Source organism: Nothobranchius furzeri, chromosome 5 (assembly GCF_043380555.1).
Source record: "Nothobranchius furzeri strain GRZ-AD chromosome 5, NfurGRZ-RIMD1, whole genome shotgun sequence".
NCBI lineage: Eukaryota > Metazoa > Chordata > Actinopteri > Cyprinodontiformes > Nothobranchiidae > Nothobranchius > Nothobranchius furzeri.
The window spans coordinates 79,623,928-79,640,120 of record NC_091745.1 but is presented as its reverse complement, the minus strand read 5'-3'; the positions used below and the strand labels follow the sequence as shown (position 1 = coordinate 79,640,120).

The 16,193-nt window shown below is 48.8% G+C and overlaps 2 protein-coding genes and 1 non-coding gene across 4 annotated transcripts in view; 1 reads left to right on the top strand and 2 right to left on the bottom strand.

Annotated features, from left to right (window-relative positions):
- invs (inversin) overlaps positions 1-1,843 on the top strand; it is a 27,265-nt gene extending 25,422 nt beyond the window's left edge. For both annotated transcript variants that reach the window (XM_070551215.1, XM_015950619.3), the window contains exons 18-19: positions 1,307-1,378; positions 1,483-1,843. In XM_070551215.1, the coding sequence (XP_070407316.1) occupies positions 1,307-1,378; positions 1,483-1,598 (188 nt within the window). In that variant the 3' untranslated portion in view covers positions 1,599-1,843. The remainder of the gene's footprint in view (positions 1-1,306; positions 1,379-1,482) is intronic.
- Positions 1,062-1,134, bottom strand: trnat-ugu (transfer RNA threonine (anticodon UGU)). Its single transcript has one exon. It is a non-coding gene; the product is annotated as a tRNA-Thr (tRNA).
- Positions 1,844-2,116: 273 nt separating the features above from the next.
- On the bottom strand, positions 2,117-15,988 carry tex10 (testis expressed 10). The gene is made up of 16 exons (XM_015950618.3): positions 15,828-15,988; positions 15,449-15,654; positions 15,171-15,358; positions 14,769-15,095; positions 14,472-14,684; positions 14,135-14,387; positions 13,933-14,045; positions 13,125-13,372; positions 12,802-12,937; positions 11,356-11,525; positions 8,275-8,452; positions 6,297-6,510; positions 3,062-3,142; positions 2,800-2,984; positions 2,497-2,707; positions 2,117-2,417 (listed from the first exon to the last, which is right to left on the bottom strand). The coding sequence occupies exons 2-16, from the start codon at positions 15,629-15,631 to the stop codon at positions 2,295-2,297; spliced, it is 2,823 nt and encodes a 940-aa protein (XP_015806104.3). The 5' UTR covers positions 15,632-15,654; positions 15,828-15,988; the 3' UTR covers positions 2,117-2,294.
- Positions 15,989-16,193: the final 205 nt, after the last annotated feature.

The following is a 16,193-nucleotide window of genomic DNA, read 5'->3' as shown; positions in this document are numbered from 1 at the left end:
TGCCATCGCTATTGACTAAGAGGTACCCTAGAACGTTAGCTGGTACCATATGATGTCACAATGTCGTGTGTGTGTGTATTTGTTAGTGGCTCCACCCTCTCGGTCTGCAAGGCAACAGCATTTGTTGCATTTTTCAAACATGAAGTGGGAGTGAAGTTCGCTTCGTGTAAGGGGTGACTTGCTCTTTAAAGAAACGGTATCGTCTGGATCCTGATCATCAGTCTGTCGCGCCTCTGTAAGGCCTTGTGTGTGTGTGTGTGTGTGTGTGTGTGTGTGTGTGTGTGTGTGTGTGTGTGTGTGTGTGTGTGTGTGTGTGTGTAGCAGTCGGTGTTCCTGAGGAAAACCACTAAACCTCATTAGTACTTCAAATAAAAACGAGTCTTTATTTGTTTTGTAACCCCGTCAACGAACAGAAAATAGTTCCTGAGACAAAAAGAAAAGTAAGAGAGGGCGAGATTTAACGGAGATGTTTTCGGACGTGGGAGCGTAGGTGATGTTTACGGAACGAGCCCGGTTTTCCTGCTGGAACTCGCCCCCTCCGACAGACCCGACCTTCACAACATCACCAGGTGATGATAGGACGGGCAGAACCCTCGCTGTGCCAAAACACACACGCGCTCACGTGCCCTCTTCCAATCACAGACGGACTGAAAGAGTCCTCGCTCCGACCGCACCTTCTGACGCTGGTTTGTCCCCCCCCCCCCCGGATCTGACAGTCCTGGCACTGTGAAAAGTTCAGAGCTGTCAGGGGGAATGTCAGACGACGGCGTAGGGCTATGTGCTGAACACACAGATCCACACACGACCCATCTAACACACACACACACACACACACCTTATTCTCTCATTCTGTCCTCCCTTATTTCCACAAATTATAGACGTTGGACACGTGTTGAACCGTCTTCTGGGATTTTTATTACATCTCTGTAGAGGCAGTTCAGACACTTCCTACAATCAGAAACAAACAGAACTGAGTCGTAGGACCGAGCCGGTACCGTAAAGCAGAGTTTTACTCTATTTTGGTGTTTATTTGTAGTCAGTAATGAAAAAAAGACCATTTTAGGCTCCAGCGAGGATTGAACTCGCGACCCCTGGTTTACAAGACCAGTGCTCTAACCACTGAGCTATAGAGCCTCACACACCTGTGGCTGAGTCAGGGTGATGTTTAAATGTCACAGGGAGGTGTGGTGGCCGGGCTCGTCAACCAGTTGTTCAGGAATCGTCTCACAGCGTTCGCCGACCGGGTTCAGAGCCGTTCTCATTGTGAGGCTGAAAATCTGTACTCTTCTGTGAAACCTCTTCTTAGGCAACGCCGCGGTGAGACGAGAACGCTCGATTCAGTCTCATCTGGACGTCCCTCTACGAACGCAGAGCCAGTGTAAGAGCTCTCTCACACACACACACACACACACACACACACACACACACACACGTTTCTGCAGGGCTGCAGTGTCTTAAAGGTGTCCTGCTCTTGTTTTACAGTGAGTGGTTTAGACCGCGTGCACCTGCCCGACACCCTGAGTCAAGCCACGCTGTTCTCTTACCACCTGAGACCACACAGTGCAGGACAGGGGACGGGAGGCCGCGGGAAATATTAAACACACACACACACACACACACTTGATGTTTTCTCAGCTGGTTGGCAGCCTTGCCTCTATAGAAATACTCAATGTTCATTCAATGTGCCAAACTTTCTAAAATTAAGCCGTATGACATCAGAGCCATGACCTCACAGGGTGGGGTTACGTCTACAGAAAAGGCGTGTGTAAAAGATAACCTTTCATCCATTGTGGGGCGAGCGCACACACACACACACACACACACACTTCATTTTCTCTCGTTCTCCACCGTCGCCATGCACACACAGAGATAACCTTTCCTCCTATTATGGAGAATGAGGCCGTCCATCAACAGCCAGTCATACAGACAGCCCACCTGCAGCTGCCGACACACACACACACACACACACACACACACAGAAATTAGCTCCCCCTTAAGAAAAATGTGCATTTCTGTTATTCTCGTTTTTTCCTTCTGCACATTAAAGATGTTTGTGTAAAATATTGACCTCAGTGTTTCAGGCTTTTGTGAATTTGTAAAGAAAGCAGAAGTTCACTTTGACTTTACGTCTTTATTTTTGTGTTTTTTGTACTTTAAAAATCGAGTCAACGTTCTACAACCACCCTAAAAACGACAACGGGGCAGCTTTAGAGGACAACCTGGGTTGTTCCAAATAAAGTTTTGTTGTATGAATGCCTTCAACACACCCGCCGCTGATCTGATGGGTGCGGCGGTCAGTAGATGTCCCGGAGGCCCAGACTTCCACGGTGCGCCGAAGAGCCGTGAGCCACGGTGACGCTGTAACAGTAGAGCAGGTCTGTCAGCCACTGCTCTCTGGACGCGCTCTGGGAGTACCTCTGCAACACAGAAAAGCAGAGAAACCTTCTACAGCAGGTCCTGCTGATCACACACACAGGCGTCAGGACGTGGACTTACGGTGAGGTCCTGTAGGAGCTCCTGCAGCAGAGCGGCGTTGGCCAGCAGCTGGTTGTGGAGCGGCGTGTGCTGCAGCAGCATGGACAGGATCCGCCCGAGCTGCGGCAGCTCCTCCTCATTCAGATCGCCGACGTGCATCGACTGGAGAACCATGCGCAGCAGGCGAGGAACGCTGCTCAGCGCGGTCACGCACGAACCCCAGATCTCCTCTCTGAGAAACGCGACAGAGCAGTTTGACACTCCTACTTAACGACGTTATCGCCTGATTTCAGCAAATGGCCACTGGCATCGCTCCAAACGCACCTTTTGTGTTCGGCTTCGGCCGCCGCCTCCAGCTGCGGGGTGACGAGCAGCGCCAGGAGGCTGAGGCAACACTGGGACAAGAAGCGCAGCACCTGCTCCATGGGCAGGACGGACGGGCCCAGTAGCCTGGAAACGGCTCTCAGCAGCCCGGCGGCCGTGCTGTCAGGGATCACCTCCAGCTTAATCTGAGACAAAGCCATCATTACAACAACAGAATATAATCCAGGGAACTAGAACATCTGTAGATGAAAGCGGCTCTCACCAGGTATCTGAAGATGCCGTTCTGCAGGATGTCAAAGCACTGGGACTTTGAGCCCACGGTTTCCAGACAGCGGCACACTTCCTACCAACCAGACAGTTCAGCTGTTAGCAGAGAGACTAGAAGGTTCTGTCTCACCATCTGCCCTGCAGCCACGCGTACAGACCCCACGTCTAACCGCTGGGACGTCCCGTAGCCCGCGTGTGACCTAAACATGCAGCTGTGCAGCAGAAACCCCGGACAGCCACTGAGATCCTAATAAAAGGAGAAATAAGGGGCAGGAAGGTCGACTGATAAAAGGTTCAGGTCGAAACGGCCACAGCTTTTCCCCATTTAGGTGCGTGCGTGTGTGTGTGTGTGTGTGTGTGTGTGTGTGTGTGTGTGTGTAGGTGTGTGTGTATAGGTGTGTGTGTGTGTGTGTGCGTGTAAAGGTGTGCGTGCGTGTAGGTGTGTGTGTATAGACGTGCGTGTGTATAGGTGTGCATGCGTGTGTATAGGTGTGCGTGTGTGTAGGTGTGCGTGTGTGTAGGTGTGCGTGTGTGTAGGTGTGCATGCGTGTGTGTAGGTGTGCGTGTGTGTAGGTGTGCATGCGTGTGTATAGGTGTGTATAGGTGTGCATGCGTGTGTATAGGTGTGTATGGGTGTGCATGCGTGTGTATAGGTGTGCATGCGTGTGTATAGGTGTGCGTGTGTGTAGGTGTGTGTGCGTGCGTGCGTGTAGGTGTATGTGTATAGACGTGCGTGTGTATAGGTGTGTGTGTGTGTGTATAGACGTACGTGTGTATAGGTGTGCGTGTGTGTGTATAGGTGTGCGTGTATAGGTGCGCATGCGTGTGTGTGTGTGTATAGGTGTGTGTGTGAGTGTATAGACGTACGTGTGTATAGGTGTGCATGCGTGTGTATAGGTGTGCGTGTGTGTAGGTGTGCGTGCGTGTGTATAGGTGTGCGTGTGTGTAGGTGTGCGTGCGTGTGTATAGGTGTGCGTGTGTGTAGGTGTGCATGCGTGTGTATAGGTGTGCGTGTGTGTAGGTGTGCGTGCGTGTGTATAGGTGTGCGTGTGTGTAGGTGTGTGTGCGTGCGTGCGTGTAGGTGTGTGTGTATAGACGTGCGTGTGTATAGGTGTGTGTGTGTGTATAGACGTATGTGTGTATAGGTGTGCGTGTGTGTGTATAGGTGTGCGTGTATAGGTGCGCATGCGTGTGTGTGTGTGTATAGGTGTGTGTGTGAGTGTATAGACGTACGTGTGTGTAGGTGTGCATGCGTGTGTATAGGTGTGCGTGTGTGTAGGTGTGCGTGTGTGTAGGTGTGCATGCGTGTGTATAGGTGTGTATGGGTGTGCATGCGTGTGTATAGGTGTGCATGCGTGTGTATAGGTGTGCGTGTGTGTAGGTGTGTGTGCGTGCGTGCGTGTAGGTGTGTGTGTATAGACGTGCGTGTGTATAGGTGTGTGTGTGTGTGTATAGACGTACGTGTGTATAGGTGTGCGTGTGTGTGTATAGGTGTGCGTGTATAGGTGCGCATGCGTGTGTGTGTGTGTATAGGTGTGTGTGTGAGTGTATAGACGTACGTGTGTATAGGTGTGCATGCGTGTGTATAGGTGTGCGTGTGTGTAGGTGTGCATGCGTGTGTATAGGTGTGCGTGTGTGTAGGTGTGTGTGCGTGCGTGCGTGTAGGTGTGTGTGTATAGACGTGCGTGTGTATAGGTGTGTGTGTGTGTATAGACGTACGTGTGTATAGGTGTGCGTGTGTGTGTATAGGTGTGCGTGTATAGGTGCGCATGCGTGTGTGTGAGTGTATAGACGTACGTGTGTATAGGTGTGCATGCGTGTGTATAGGTGTGCGTGTGTGTAGGTGTGCATGCGTGTGTATAGGTGTGCGTGTGTGTAGGTGTGTGTGCGTGCGTGCGTGTAGGTGTGTGTGTATAGACGTGCGTGTGTATAGGTGTGTGTGTGTGTATAGACGTATGTGTGTATAGGTGTGCGTGTGTGTGTATAGGTGTGCGTGTATAGCAGCGCATGCGTGTGTGTGTGTGTATAGGTGTGTGTGAGTGTGTGTGTGTGTGTGTGTGTGTATAGGTGTGCGTGCGTGTGTATAGGTGCGCGCGCGTGTGTGTGTGTATAGGTGTGTGTGCATGTGTGTGTGTGTATAGGTGTGTGTGCATGTGTGTGTGTGTGTATAGGTGTGTGTGCATGTGTGTGTGTGCGTGTGTATAGGTGTGCGTGTGTGTGTGTGTGTGTATAGGTGTGTGTGCATGTGTGTGTGTGCGTGTGTATAGGTGTGCGTGCATGTGTGTGTGTGTGCGTGTGTGTGTGTGTATAGGTGTGCGTGCGTGCGTGTGTATAGGTGTGTGTGTGTGTGTATAGGTGTGCGTGCGTGCGTGTGTATAGGTGTGTGTGTGTGTGTATAGGTGTGCATGTGTGTGTATAGGTGTGTGTGCATGTGTGTGTGTGCGTGTGTATAGGTGTGCGTGCATGTGTGTGTGTGTGCGTGTGTGTGTATAGGTGTGTGTGAGTGTGTGTGCGTGTGTGTATAGGTGCGCGGGTGAGTGTGTGTGTGTGTGTGTGTGTGTGTGTGCGTGCGTGTGTGCGTGTGTGTATAGGTGCGCGGGTGAGTGTGTGTGTGTGTGTGTGAGAACGCTGCACCTGTTGGCATTCTCTCATCATTAAAAACAATCCCGTCTCATTAGCCGAACCGGAGCTGACACGGTCCGTTTCTTAATGCTGCCCGTTGCCACGGCGCCGCCCCTCCCGCCTCCCACCAGACACCCGCCTGTGATTGAGTCAGACAGGGAGATGAGATGCTGGATCTAAGGCTTTAATTGAGGGGCTGAATTAGTGATTATAAGCACCCCCACCCGCTCACACACAGTTGCCCTGGGGCTTAAGTTAGGCTAACGGTAATTTCTGTGCAGAAATGTCACTCCCCCATCACGCCACAGGCTTTCATTAGCATTTGTGCATATCCAGTCTGCCCGATAACCACGTGTCTCCAACCTGCGCAACACGATAAAGCCTCCCCTCTCAGCAGGAGCGCCACGATAAAGCCTCCATCCTCTGAGCTCTGTGTGAGGGACGGACACAGACCGGGGGCTGGGTGGGTGGGGGGGGGGGGGGGCTGAAGGACCACAGCTGTGTCCAGAATATCAACACTCTACACCTAAAAGCCTCCTTCCTGTCTACATTCAACTGTTAACGGGTTCACAAAGGGCATCTAGGTGACTGTGAAGCACGACGGGTACCTGGAGGACGTCCCAGTGGTGCGTAAACTGTTCTGACGGGGTGGGGTACAGGCACAGGGGAGCAATGGGCGAAGGCAAGATGTTTTCATCCTCCTGAAGGCTGGAGAGGTTTTCGGAGGAGAGGCCTATGAGGGTGGAGAACAAGAAGCTGATGTAGTCCACATCCTGCACGGCTGCTTCCTGGTTTCCAACAGACCAGCCACTCAGAGACGACCTGAAGGAGACGACATTGAGACGTTTTCACAATGTGTGCACCGACGCTAGTTATGCAACTTTATCAGGTTGTTTCCTTCAGCTTTTTAATCACGCCTCTTGTATTTGTGATGAAGTTTCATAAGAGTGATAATAAAAGTAAACGCGGTTATAAAAGTGGTCCTTGTCCTCGGGGGGGCCCGCCTCCGTGACAGCAGCAACAGTGTGAATGAGAGCGTGTTTTGGTGGAGCCCGGGAGGCACATGCATGCGGTCCTCTGGACGCTCCATGACGATGCTGCATTCCAACCTCCCAAAGGACTCTTTGTATCAAATCTATTATACGCACGTCCCGTCTCATATGAGCTCAGAGCTCTGGTGGCGCAAAAGCCCACCGACACAGGAAAGAGGTCAGAAACGCCACAAAGAACGGCGAAGGAACCTGCTTACATCGTCATCAGCGTGCTGGTTATCAGCGTTTTTCCACATGCAGGTAGGAAGATAGGCAGGACATGAGTGGTTCTGCTGTGAAAGCACAACACTGCCCTCTTGTGGTGGTCGATGCTTTACGACAGGCTGTTGCAAAAGTTTAGGCATAAAACTTCAGTGACGTCTTTTTGTAACTTAAAGGGACGTGTTACGACTTTTCTCTGAAGTTAGAATAGTTCTGTGGCCGATACAAAACATGTTTATGGAGGTTTTTTTTTGCACCAAATCCCTCACATCCACTAGTTTTATTCTTGACGGTTTCAGTACCTTCCAGAATGAACCGTGTAAGGGCTCGGTCTCTTTAAGAAAACAAGCTGGAGCTGGCTACACCCACCTATCCCCACTCAAGCCTGAGTCATGCTTCTGCGTCAGCGCGGAGACACGCAACGCCATTATCCGTCCCGGCGGGTCTGCTGGAGAGCGCCGCAAGGACGGAGTCGAGCTCTCTTTTCTAAACATCCGTCCGTCGAGACGGAGAACGCAAGCTTGTGATTGGTCAGGGCACCGCTGTCGTATACACCGCCGCCATTGCGCCCTCAAAAACATAAAGAAAGCCGAGGATAACTAGCGGCAGACACGGAGAAGCTTGAAGAAAACCTCACAAAAAAACTCTAAAAACATGAACGTTTAATTCCCCGTGACTGGAGGAGTGAAAAGATGCGCCGCAAGCGTTTTATTTGTGGACGGAAATGACAGGAAAAGTGGGTTTAGAGGTGGCGAGTGCATGAAGAGGTAGAGAATGAGAGACAAATTTGTCTTCAAAAAGTCTCTTATATACAAAAAACACAATATAAACACACTATCTTGGACCGATACATGACAGGATACCAAGAACAGCGCTACGCCCTCTGCTGTCCTGGAGGGGAATTGCTTTGCAACGCTCTCCAGGAGACGAAGTATGAGAGCAAAATGTCTCCGTGCATGCGTGCGCGTCTCTCCCTGTTGGAGCCGACATAGAAGCACGACTCAGGCTTTAGGCTGCTATAAGCTGAGAAGCTCCAGTATCTGGGAGGGGCTCGGAGTAGAGCCACTGTTTCTCCGGCAGCAACTCTCTCCTAAATGTGAAAGGTGGTTATATTCTACTTTCCCAGTTTGTGACATCACAAAAGAGGACATTTTGAGACGGCTTATTTTAGGCACATAATTCCTAAACCCAAACACTGACAGGAAACGGATGGATGGCTTTTTTTCGTGTTTGGAGCCTTTTTAGAGGTGGTAGAGACCCACGTGCAGCACAAAAAGGTGTCCCCTTTAAATAAGGGCATCTTTTAGATGAAGCGAGGAGTTTCCAAGCTCACCTAAAGTGTATGATGCGAATGAGAGAGGAGGCGAGGCTGGCAGAGATCCGTCCAGCGGTGCAGCAGCTGCTCAGGTTGGCCAGGAGGGGCTGAGGCATTTCAGGAAGGAAGTAAAGCAGACGGACCATCTGCTGCTGGCACTCTGGTGGTAACAGCACCACAGCTCCTTCCTGTGGATCTTCAACAACAAATAGGCATTGTGATTAAAACCTGTGGCTAAACTTGCTGCCCCCTGCGAGGACTTTCACACCAGGCAAAGCGACTCTTGGATAATTAACCAGTTTATGCTTGAACCACAAAAGCAGAAGCAGAAAGCCATGGCTCCTCCTGTAAGAGTGCAGATAACGCGTGTGTGTGGTGTTCCGTCTGTCTCTGACGCACATGCTGATGTCAAAGGCCTCGGACAAAAGGAGTCTTGTGTGGGGAATTACTGGCTCTGTGGCCGCCTCTATCGGACCACCCCCGCCTTCTGGCCCTCTGTCACACACCACCCTTCCTATCTGACCATCCTCTGGCACAGACAGCAGCTCAGAGAGGCTTCAGAAGGACGACGTGGAGCTATACTGCCTCCTAGTGGACAACATCCTTTCACCCAGTTCAGATTTGAACACATTTATTTACGCACAGCTCCCGTTCACAGCTGGTCATCGATCTTTTCTTTTTGTTGTCCACTCACAATCAAGTTCTGAGTCGACTCCTGGTCCTTCGGCTGCACAAGCCCGCATCATCAGCCCTCCACCACCGTGCTAACAGCTGGTAGGAGTTGTGTTTGTGCTAGTTTGCTGCTTGGTTTAAGCGCGTTCCTGTACATCGTCTCATATTTGTCTCGTCAGGTGTTGACATCCACTGTGATCCAGGTGTTCCGTGCAGCTGGATCAGGCGTCTCGCAGCTGAAGGAAAATTCTCTTCCAAACTAAAAAAAAAACAACCAGACTACATCCATTTTTAGCTTCAAAGTGCCAAAAAGAGACCGTTTCATCACTGACTGTGTCTTTATCGGGGTCACATGGACATCATGAATGTGTTCAAATGCTACAAGTCAAACCCAAAATGTTTTGTAGCTTGATTTTCTCCAACCTAATGGGCTCGACACACGGGAGGCGACGTCGCCTCTCCTCCATTCATTTTCAATGAGACATGCGCGACAAAGCGATAACCGCGGGTCTCCCTCCTACTAAGCGAAACGCGAAAAACGTGCGTGTAAAATTCTGTGCTCGTGCACGTGTCGTGCACAGGCGACCCAGCGACGCGATCCCAGAAAGTTGAAACATTTTCAACTTTTCATCGCTGTCGCTCGGACGAGGACCAATCAGCGGAGGTTTCATTCACTGACCAATGAGCGGACAGGATGCTCCGTACATCTCCGAGCAAACATGGAGGAGAAGTTGATTATTATTATTGTTTTATAGTAAAATCAGAAGTAAGATTTCACATAACTCTAGCAGCACCTTGTGAAACATCATATCTACCGCTTTATTAACTCTGAACCGCTTAAATAACCTTAATTCCCTCCAACCTGACACAGCCAATCAAAACAACGGAAGTTTCGATTTCACCGTGGAACAGAACGCGTAGACGGCTTTGCCGCTGCCGCGGATCGCCTCCCGTGCGTCAGGTAATAAAAGCCACAGCGACAAATTTCGCTGATCGCGGTCGTTTGTCGCCTCCCGTGTGTCGAGCCCCTAACTCTCCTAAATCGTCCACACCTTGTAGAGTTTTTCAAATCTTATGGGCTCGACACACGGGAGGCGACACACGACCGCGATCAGCGAAATTTGTCGCTGTGGCTTTTATTACCTGTCACACGGGAGGCGATCCGCGGCCAGCGGCAAAGCCGTCTACGCGTTCTGTTCCATGGCGAAATCAAATCTTCCGTTGTTTTGATTGGCTGTGTCAGGTTGGAGGGAATTAAGGTTATTTAAGCGGTTCCGAGTTAATAAAGCGGTAGATATGATGTTTCACAAGGTGCTGCTAGAGTTATGTGAAATCTTACTTCTGATTTTACTATAAAACATAATAATTATCAACTTCTCCTCCATGTTTGCTCGGAGGTGTACGGAGCATCCTGTCCGCTCATTGGTCAGTGAATGAAACCTCCGCTGATTGGTCCTCGTCCGAGCGACAGCGATGAAAAGTTGAAAATGTTTCAACTTTCTGGGATCGCGTCGCTGGGTCGCCTGTGCACGACACGTGCACGAGCGCAGAATTTTACACGCACGTTTTTCGCGTTTCGCTTAGTAGGAGAGAGACCTGCAATTATTGCTTTGTCGCACACGTCTCATTGAAAATGAATGGAGGAGAGGCGATGTCGCCTCCCGTGTGTCGAGCCCATAACTCACACAATGAGAAACGTATCAACAGATGTAGAGCATGTGTCCTCCAGGGTCTCGATCCTGCATGTTTTAGATGTTCCTTTCTTCCAACACACTTATTTTAAACTGATAAAAAGACTTCTGCAGAACTTGAAGCACTGCTGAACGGTTTGAGTGTGTTTGGGCCGGTTAAACAACTAAAGCTTGCAGCCTGACCCACCTGGACGACCCTGCTGTGGAGTCGGAGGCGGAGCAGTCTGATCCCGGCTTTCCACCAGACGCGTGAGCGTCGCATAACCTAACAGACGCGTTTTCCCGGCGATCTCAGCGGCGCATCTCTTCCCATCGGAAGCGTTTCAGACGTGAATCGGCAGCGAAAGCGTTCCACGCAGCTGCTCCCTCGAGGTCTCGCGCGACGATGAGAAAGAAGGAAGACGGCAGGTGTTTGGTTCATTTTCTGCTGTTCACCTGTGCTACGGAGGCGTCACAGGTAATGATGTACCGGAGCTCTGCACGTGACTTTTACCCTGAAAGCTACCAGATTTTTTTAACTCTGCCCTCGAGTTTGACTTCCTGTCTGACCCGATCTGAACTGCTGGGCATGACGAGTTCTAAAGGCCTAGCACGTTAAAAATTTCTAAATTTTGAAGCGTAAATTTGGTGGAGTGATGCGACGCTGCGCTCGTGGGACGCAACCTTAACCCTACAGATGTTTTCTAACAAGTTGCTCTGAAACGATTCATCTTCCCATCGAGGAAAATGTGCTGACCGTAGAGCCTGCAGGCATGTGTCAGCAGACTGTCGAGAAGATCCTTGTTGCCTCGTGAAGCTGCAGCTTGAATGGAAACGATGAGCTGAGCAGAGAGCGTTGGGTTACGGTGGCCCAACTGGGACAGCTGCACAGGAAGAGATCCCAGCCAGCGACACAGCACTTTGCTCCTTCACACATGGAAACAAGAAACACACGAGTGTAGAATAATGTTAGCAAACGGGGGGTTCCTTTTAAACTCGACCAACCAGAGAAGCTTCACTCTTGACTAGGGTTGTCACGGTAACCGGTGTAGCGGTAAACCCCGGTAAAAAAAAGTTGACAATAATAAGAACCGTCTTGTTTTTAAAAAATCTACATTATCTTGGTGGATTACCGTGGCTGCGGTGTAGGCGCGGTGACCCTTACCAGCCACCGTATCATCTGCTGAAGTTGCCGGCGGCACATGCGCACTTTGTTGTTTACAACCAAAACTTTCTTGAAGCTAAAGCTGAAATAATGGCCAAAGGAGGAGACGGCAGCGCTCAGGAGGACATTTATTATCCCTCAAAGAAGACAAAGTGGGAAGTACGGGCATCTTTTGGATATCTGAAGAATGCCGAGGGACAGCTGATAGAAGACGGCTATCCTGTTTGCAGCACGAGCAGAAAAAGTGTCTGTGAAAGGCAGCAACGCTTCAAATCTCATGACACATCTGCGTGACCATCACCCACAACTCTACAGTCAACGCAAGGCAAGCTAACGTTAGCGTTTTAGCTAAAATGCGTGATCTGAGGATTTGGGTTGAGGGAGAACGCAACGAGTCGCTATATAAAGCAGCCGCAGCGCCGCTACCTGCATATAAACCGTGTCGCGGACACCGCCATGTTGAAATGACGCTATGCATTACGGGGCTCCCAGGGGCAGATAAGAGTTGGTCTCTCTCCGAGAATAATTATGAATTTAACAACGATTACTGCCTGATGACATTTTCCCACATCTGCAAAGCTCACTGGAAGGACACAAACCGAGGACGATATTTTCCTGATATAGGGTTTATTACTCAAGTAAGGGTACAAAAGTATCTGATTAGAAGGCTACTCGAGTACTGAGTATCATCTGATCTAATACTTTTAAAACGATGACATCAAACAGACATAAAATAAGAAGTTATGGGCAAATATTGGTATTTTAAAGACTAAAGGGGAAAAATGTAAACAAATAAACAACATAATTACAAAATAACACATTTTAGGCTAAATTTAGACACAAACTGAGGACAATATTTTCCTGGCATACAGGGTTTATTTAGATGTCTGAAAATGTAACACATTTAAAAAAATACCGCGATAATACCGAAAACCGTGATAATTTTGGTCACAATAACCGTGAGGTTAGATTTTCACACCGTGACAACCCTACTCTTGACTCAACAATAAACAAACACACAGCTCACACTGCAGCTACCTGGCAATGTGTGCATGTCCCTGCTCCTGCAGGTAGAGCTTGCTGTAGAAGGACAGCAGCAGAGATCGTGTCTGGATCTGGAGGTTCCTCTGTTTGTAGTAGACATACACCGCCGCCAGCAACTCCTCTGTCACTGCTGCGCGAACACAAACACATTCAAACTAAACTAAAGTCGGACTTGATCTTTAAACGTTGCAGAAGACCTCTAGCGCTGCGTCACCTAGACACAAGAATGTGGTCCAACACTGTTCATCTAGCCTCTTATTGTTGTTTTTAACTGACCTATAGGAGCAGAGTGAGTGAATAAATGAAGTCATGCTGACCTCTGCTCCTCTGTGTGAGCACCAGCTTCCACACCGTGCCCAGCAGCATGTGCAGCTGCCTGTAGCTCAGCTTCACACCACTCCTTAGAGTGTTCCGGACGAAACTCCTCAGAGGCGATAGCCAGTCTCCATCCGCCTCTCGGCCAACGCCCTGCTTCTGGCTGAGTGACACCATGACCTGGCAAAGTGTGATGTTCAAAGCCAGAGGCTCCACCGTCGGAGCGGGAACAGCTGCAGTCTGTTTACTCCTGAGGAGGGAGCGGCGGGCATTAGCTGGTTTACATCCGTGTGCTCTATGAAGTGATTTCTGTCGTCATATCGGCTTTTCTAGAAAATCTCTTAGTAATACATTCAGACAAAAGCTTTAAAACAGCTAGTTAAAGAGCAAGTCACCCTCAAATCAACTTTTTTTTGGTTGATAAACTATATAAATGTGTCTAATTGCTCTGTAGACACGTTCAGTCAATAATTCGGCACTTTAGTTAATCTTAGTAAAAATTTAAATATTCTGCCTAAAACTGTCAGCGATGCACCGTCGTCAGGCAAAAACTCAGCACTGCATTTGAATTTAAATCTGCCATCGCTATTGGCTAAGAGGTACGCTATGATGTTAGATGGTACATTATGATGTCACAATGTCGTGAGTGTGTGTATTTGTTAGCGGCTCCGCCCTCTCGGTCTGCTAGGCAACAGCATTTGTTGCATTTTTCAAACAGGAAGTGGGAGTGGAGTAAGAATCTGGCAGGGGGTGACTTGCTCTTTAAGATTGCAAAAAAAATCAGGTTATTAGTAAAACTGGCATTCCTACCGTTTGAGATCGACTTTCTTCTTGTGTTTTGGTGTGTCCCGCATGCCGTAAGGAAAGTTTTTGATGAAATGCTGCTTGAAATCTCCCAGATACTCTTTACGTAACCATGCATCCTAAACAAAAACAAAAACGTGTGCCTTTTATTATGAATAATACTGCCTTCAATACAACACGGCACAAATAAACGGTTGATTTATCTCACCAGCGCATCCTGGTTCTCCCGCTGAGTGGGCAGTTTTCTCAGCAGCTGGAGAACAGTCAGGACCTGGAACATAACTGACATGGCGTCTGGGGTGAGCAGGTGAGAGCCCTCGGTGCTGCCCCAGGAGCAGTCGTTGGTGCAGGCTTCAACCCAAACTTCCAGCAGCAGAGGCACAAGTGTGCCAGCAAATCTCTCAACAGTCTCAGCCGAGTCCAGACCCTCACTTATCGGGACTCCTGAGTCCACCTGGGGTCTATTCAGTTTTTTTTTTAAATTGTATAAAATATTATCCACTTTTATGAAAGTTATTGTTCATTTTCTAGAGTCTGCACATTACCTGAGTCTGAAGGTAGAGTGGGGAGTTGGTTTGGCCCCAGAATTTTCATAAACCTTAACTTCCCCTTTTCTGTAAACCAAATCTTCCCAGGTGAGATGCAGAGGAGTGACACATCCCTTTCCACTTGAACCAAACACTCCTTCAGTTCGGACGGACACGTCCCCTTCTTCCATTGGTCTTTCTTCAACGACTGCCTGCAGAAAGTGCCCAAGCCTGAAACACAAGAGGGGGGAAACAAACCAGGCTTAATCAATGGTTTTAAAATTGAACAATCTCGTGAGTAGGTTGCGTCCATACCTGAGGAGAACAGAGAGGCGCCACTGTTGGCTTGTCACAGTCCTGTCTGGGTTGACTGTCAGCGCCCAAGTTCGCCCCTTTGCATCTAGAGGTTTTTTGGCTCCTCCGATGTTCTGTCTGTGAGAGATAAGCTCTAAGAAGTTTGTAAGGAGCACTGTAGGCCGAGAGGCAAGGAGAGATGGGTAGTGCTCCAGGAAAACATCAAGGACATTCATGGCATCCTCCTGGATGCCGGGCTCAATGTGGGTCATGGCACAAGTCAAGTGAGCACTAAGAAGGGGGAAAAATGGGGACACGTGTTCTGCAGGCACAGACTGTGCAACAAACCTGGAAGAGAGACAATAAAAAAATTAGCACACTGAAAAACGTCCTAAATGTTGGAGAATGCGTTGTTTCTCTCACCTGAGCACACGTGTAGCTGCCACACGGACGTTACCATCCTTGTCTGTGAGAACAGCTGCCACTTCAGACAGCATGCGTGAGAGATGCTGCTCCAGCAGAGAAGGACTACAGGACAGCAGCTCTCTCAAACCCAACAAGGCACCATGTTTCACGTTGGCACTGTAATGATGCAGCTGAGACAAGAGTTCCTGATAAAGGAGGATTAAGGATAAAAAATACATAATTGCGTCATACAAACAAGAAATCTGAGATCATGTTTTCTGAATCTGTTAACGTACATTGATACCCAGTTGTCTATGAGTTGTGGGGCCACTTGTGTCTCTCTTCAGCTGATCTGGCAGATGGATTCCCCTTGAGCGAAAGTTTGTGTTGGTGGCGTTATCAGCTTTGGGCTTCCTCTTTCCCACTTTGAGCTTGACCTTATTAAAATCATCCTGCCTCTTTTTCTTCTTGGCCTTCATCTTTCGTTGACTATATTTTTCTCCTGGGCATACATATGGGGTTCAATACGTGTACGAGCTTCTAAAAATGCACACACTGCTAAGTTTTAACGCCGAATGGTAACATTTTGAACGAAAAAAGGAAATTCACGTTTGCAAAAAATAGCTAGCATGAAGCTAACAGTACCACCAAGTATGTGTGTTGTTTTTAACTTACCGCTAAAAAGGGGGCCTTACTGCAATCGCCAGATTCTCATGTAGCATCAAGCACCCACTCTGTATCTTAAGCTAAATAAATAACCAGCAAAAGACTTTCAGCTCATACAAAAAAAAGCTTTGCAATCTCGTCTAGCAGCATGCTCATTGGGTCCTTTGATTTGGTGTGTACATGTTTACAAAGCCTGTGGGGTTTGCGTGTCGAACTGGACGAATACGGTGCTTGCGTATAAATAAGCGTATTGGGATGTTTTACGCTCTATAACAAAATGTACTGAATAAATTGTGATTTAAGTTAAGTTTGTTGAGGAAAAGCAAAACTAATTATCTTTAAAATGTAGATATTTGGCAAAAATTTAATCCAGGA

Coding starts and splice junctions, on each gene's coding strand:
- tex10 (XM_015950618.3), bottom strand. CDS start 15,631: ATGAAGGCCAAGAAGAAAAAGAGGCAGGATGATTTTAATAAGGTCAAG. Junction 15,359..15,448: donor ATAGACAACTGGGTATCAAT/GTACGTTAACAG, acceptor CTCCTTTATCAG/GAACTCTTGTCTCAGCTGCA. Junction 2,418..2,496: donor AGCTCCTACAGGACCTCACC/GTAAGTCCACGT, acceptor TCTGTGTTGCAG/AGGTACTCCCAGAGCGCGTC.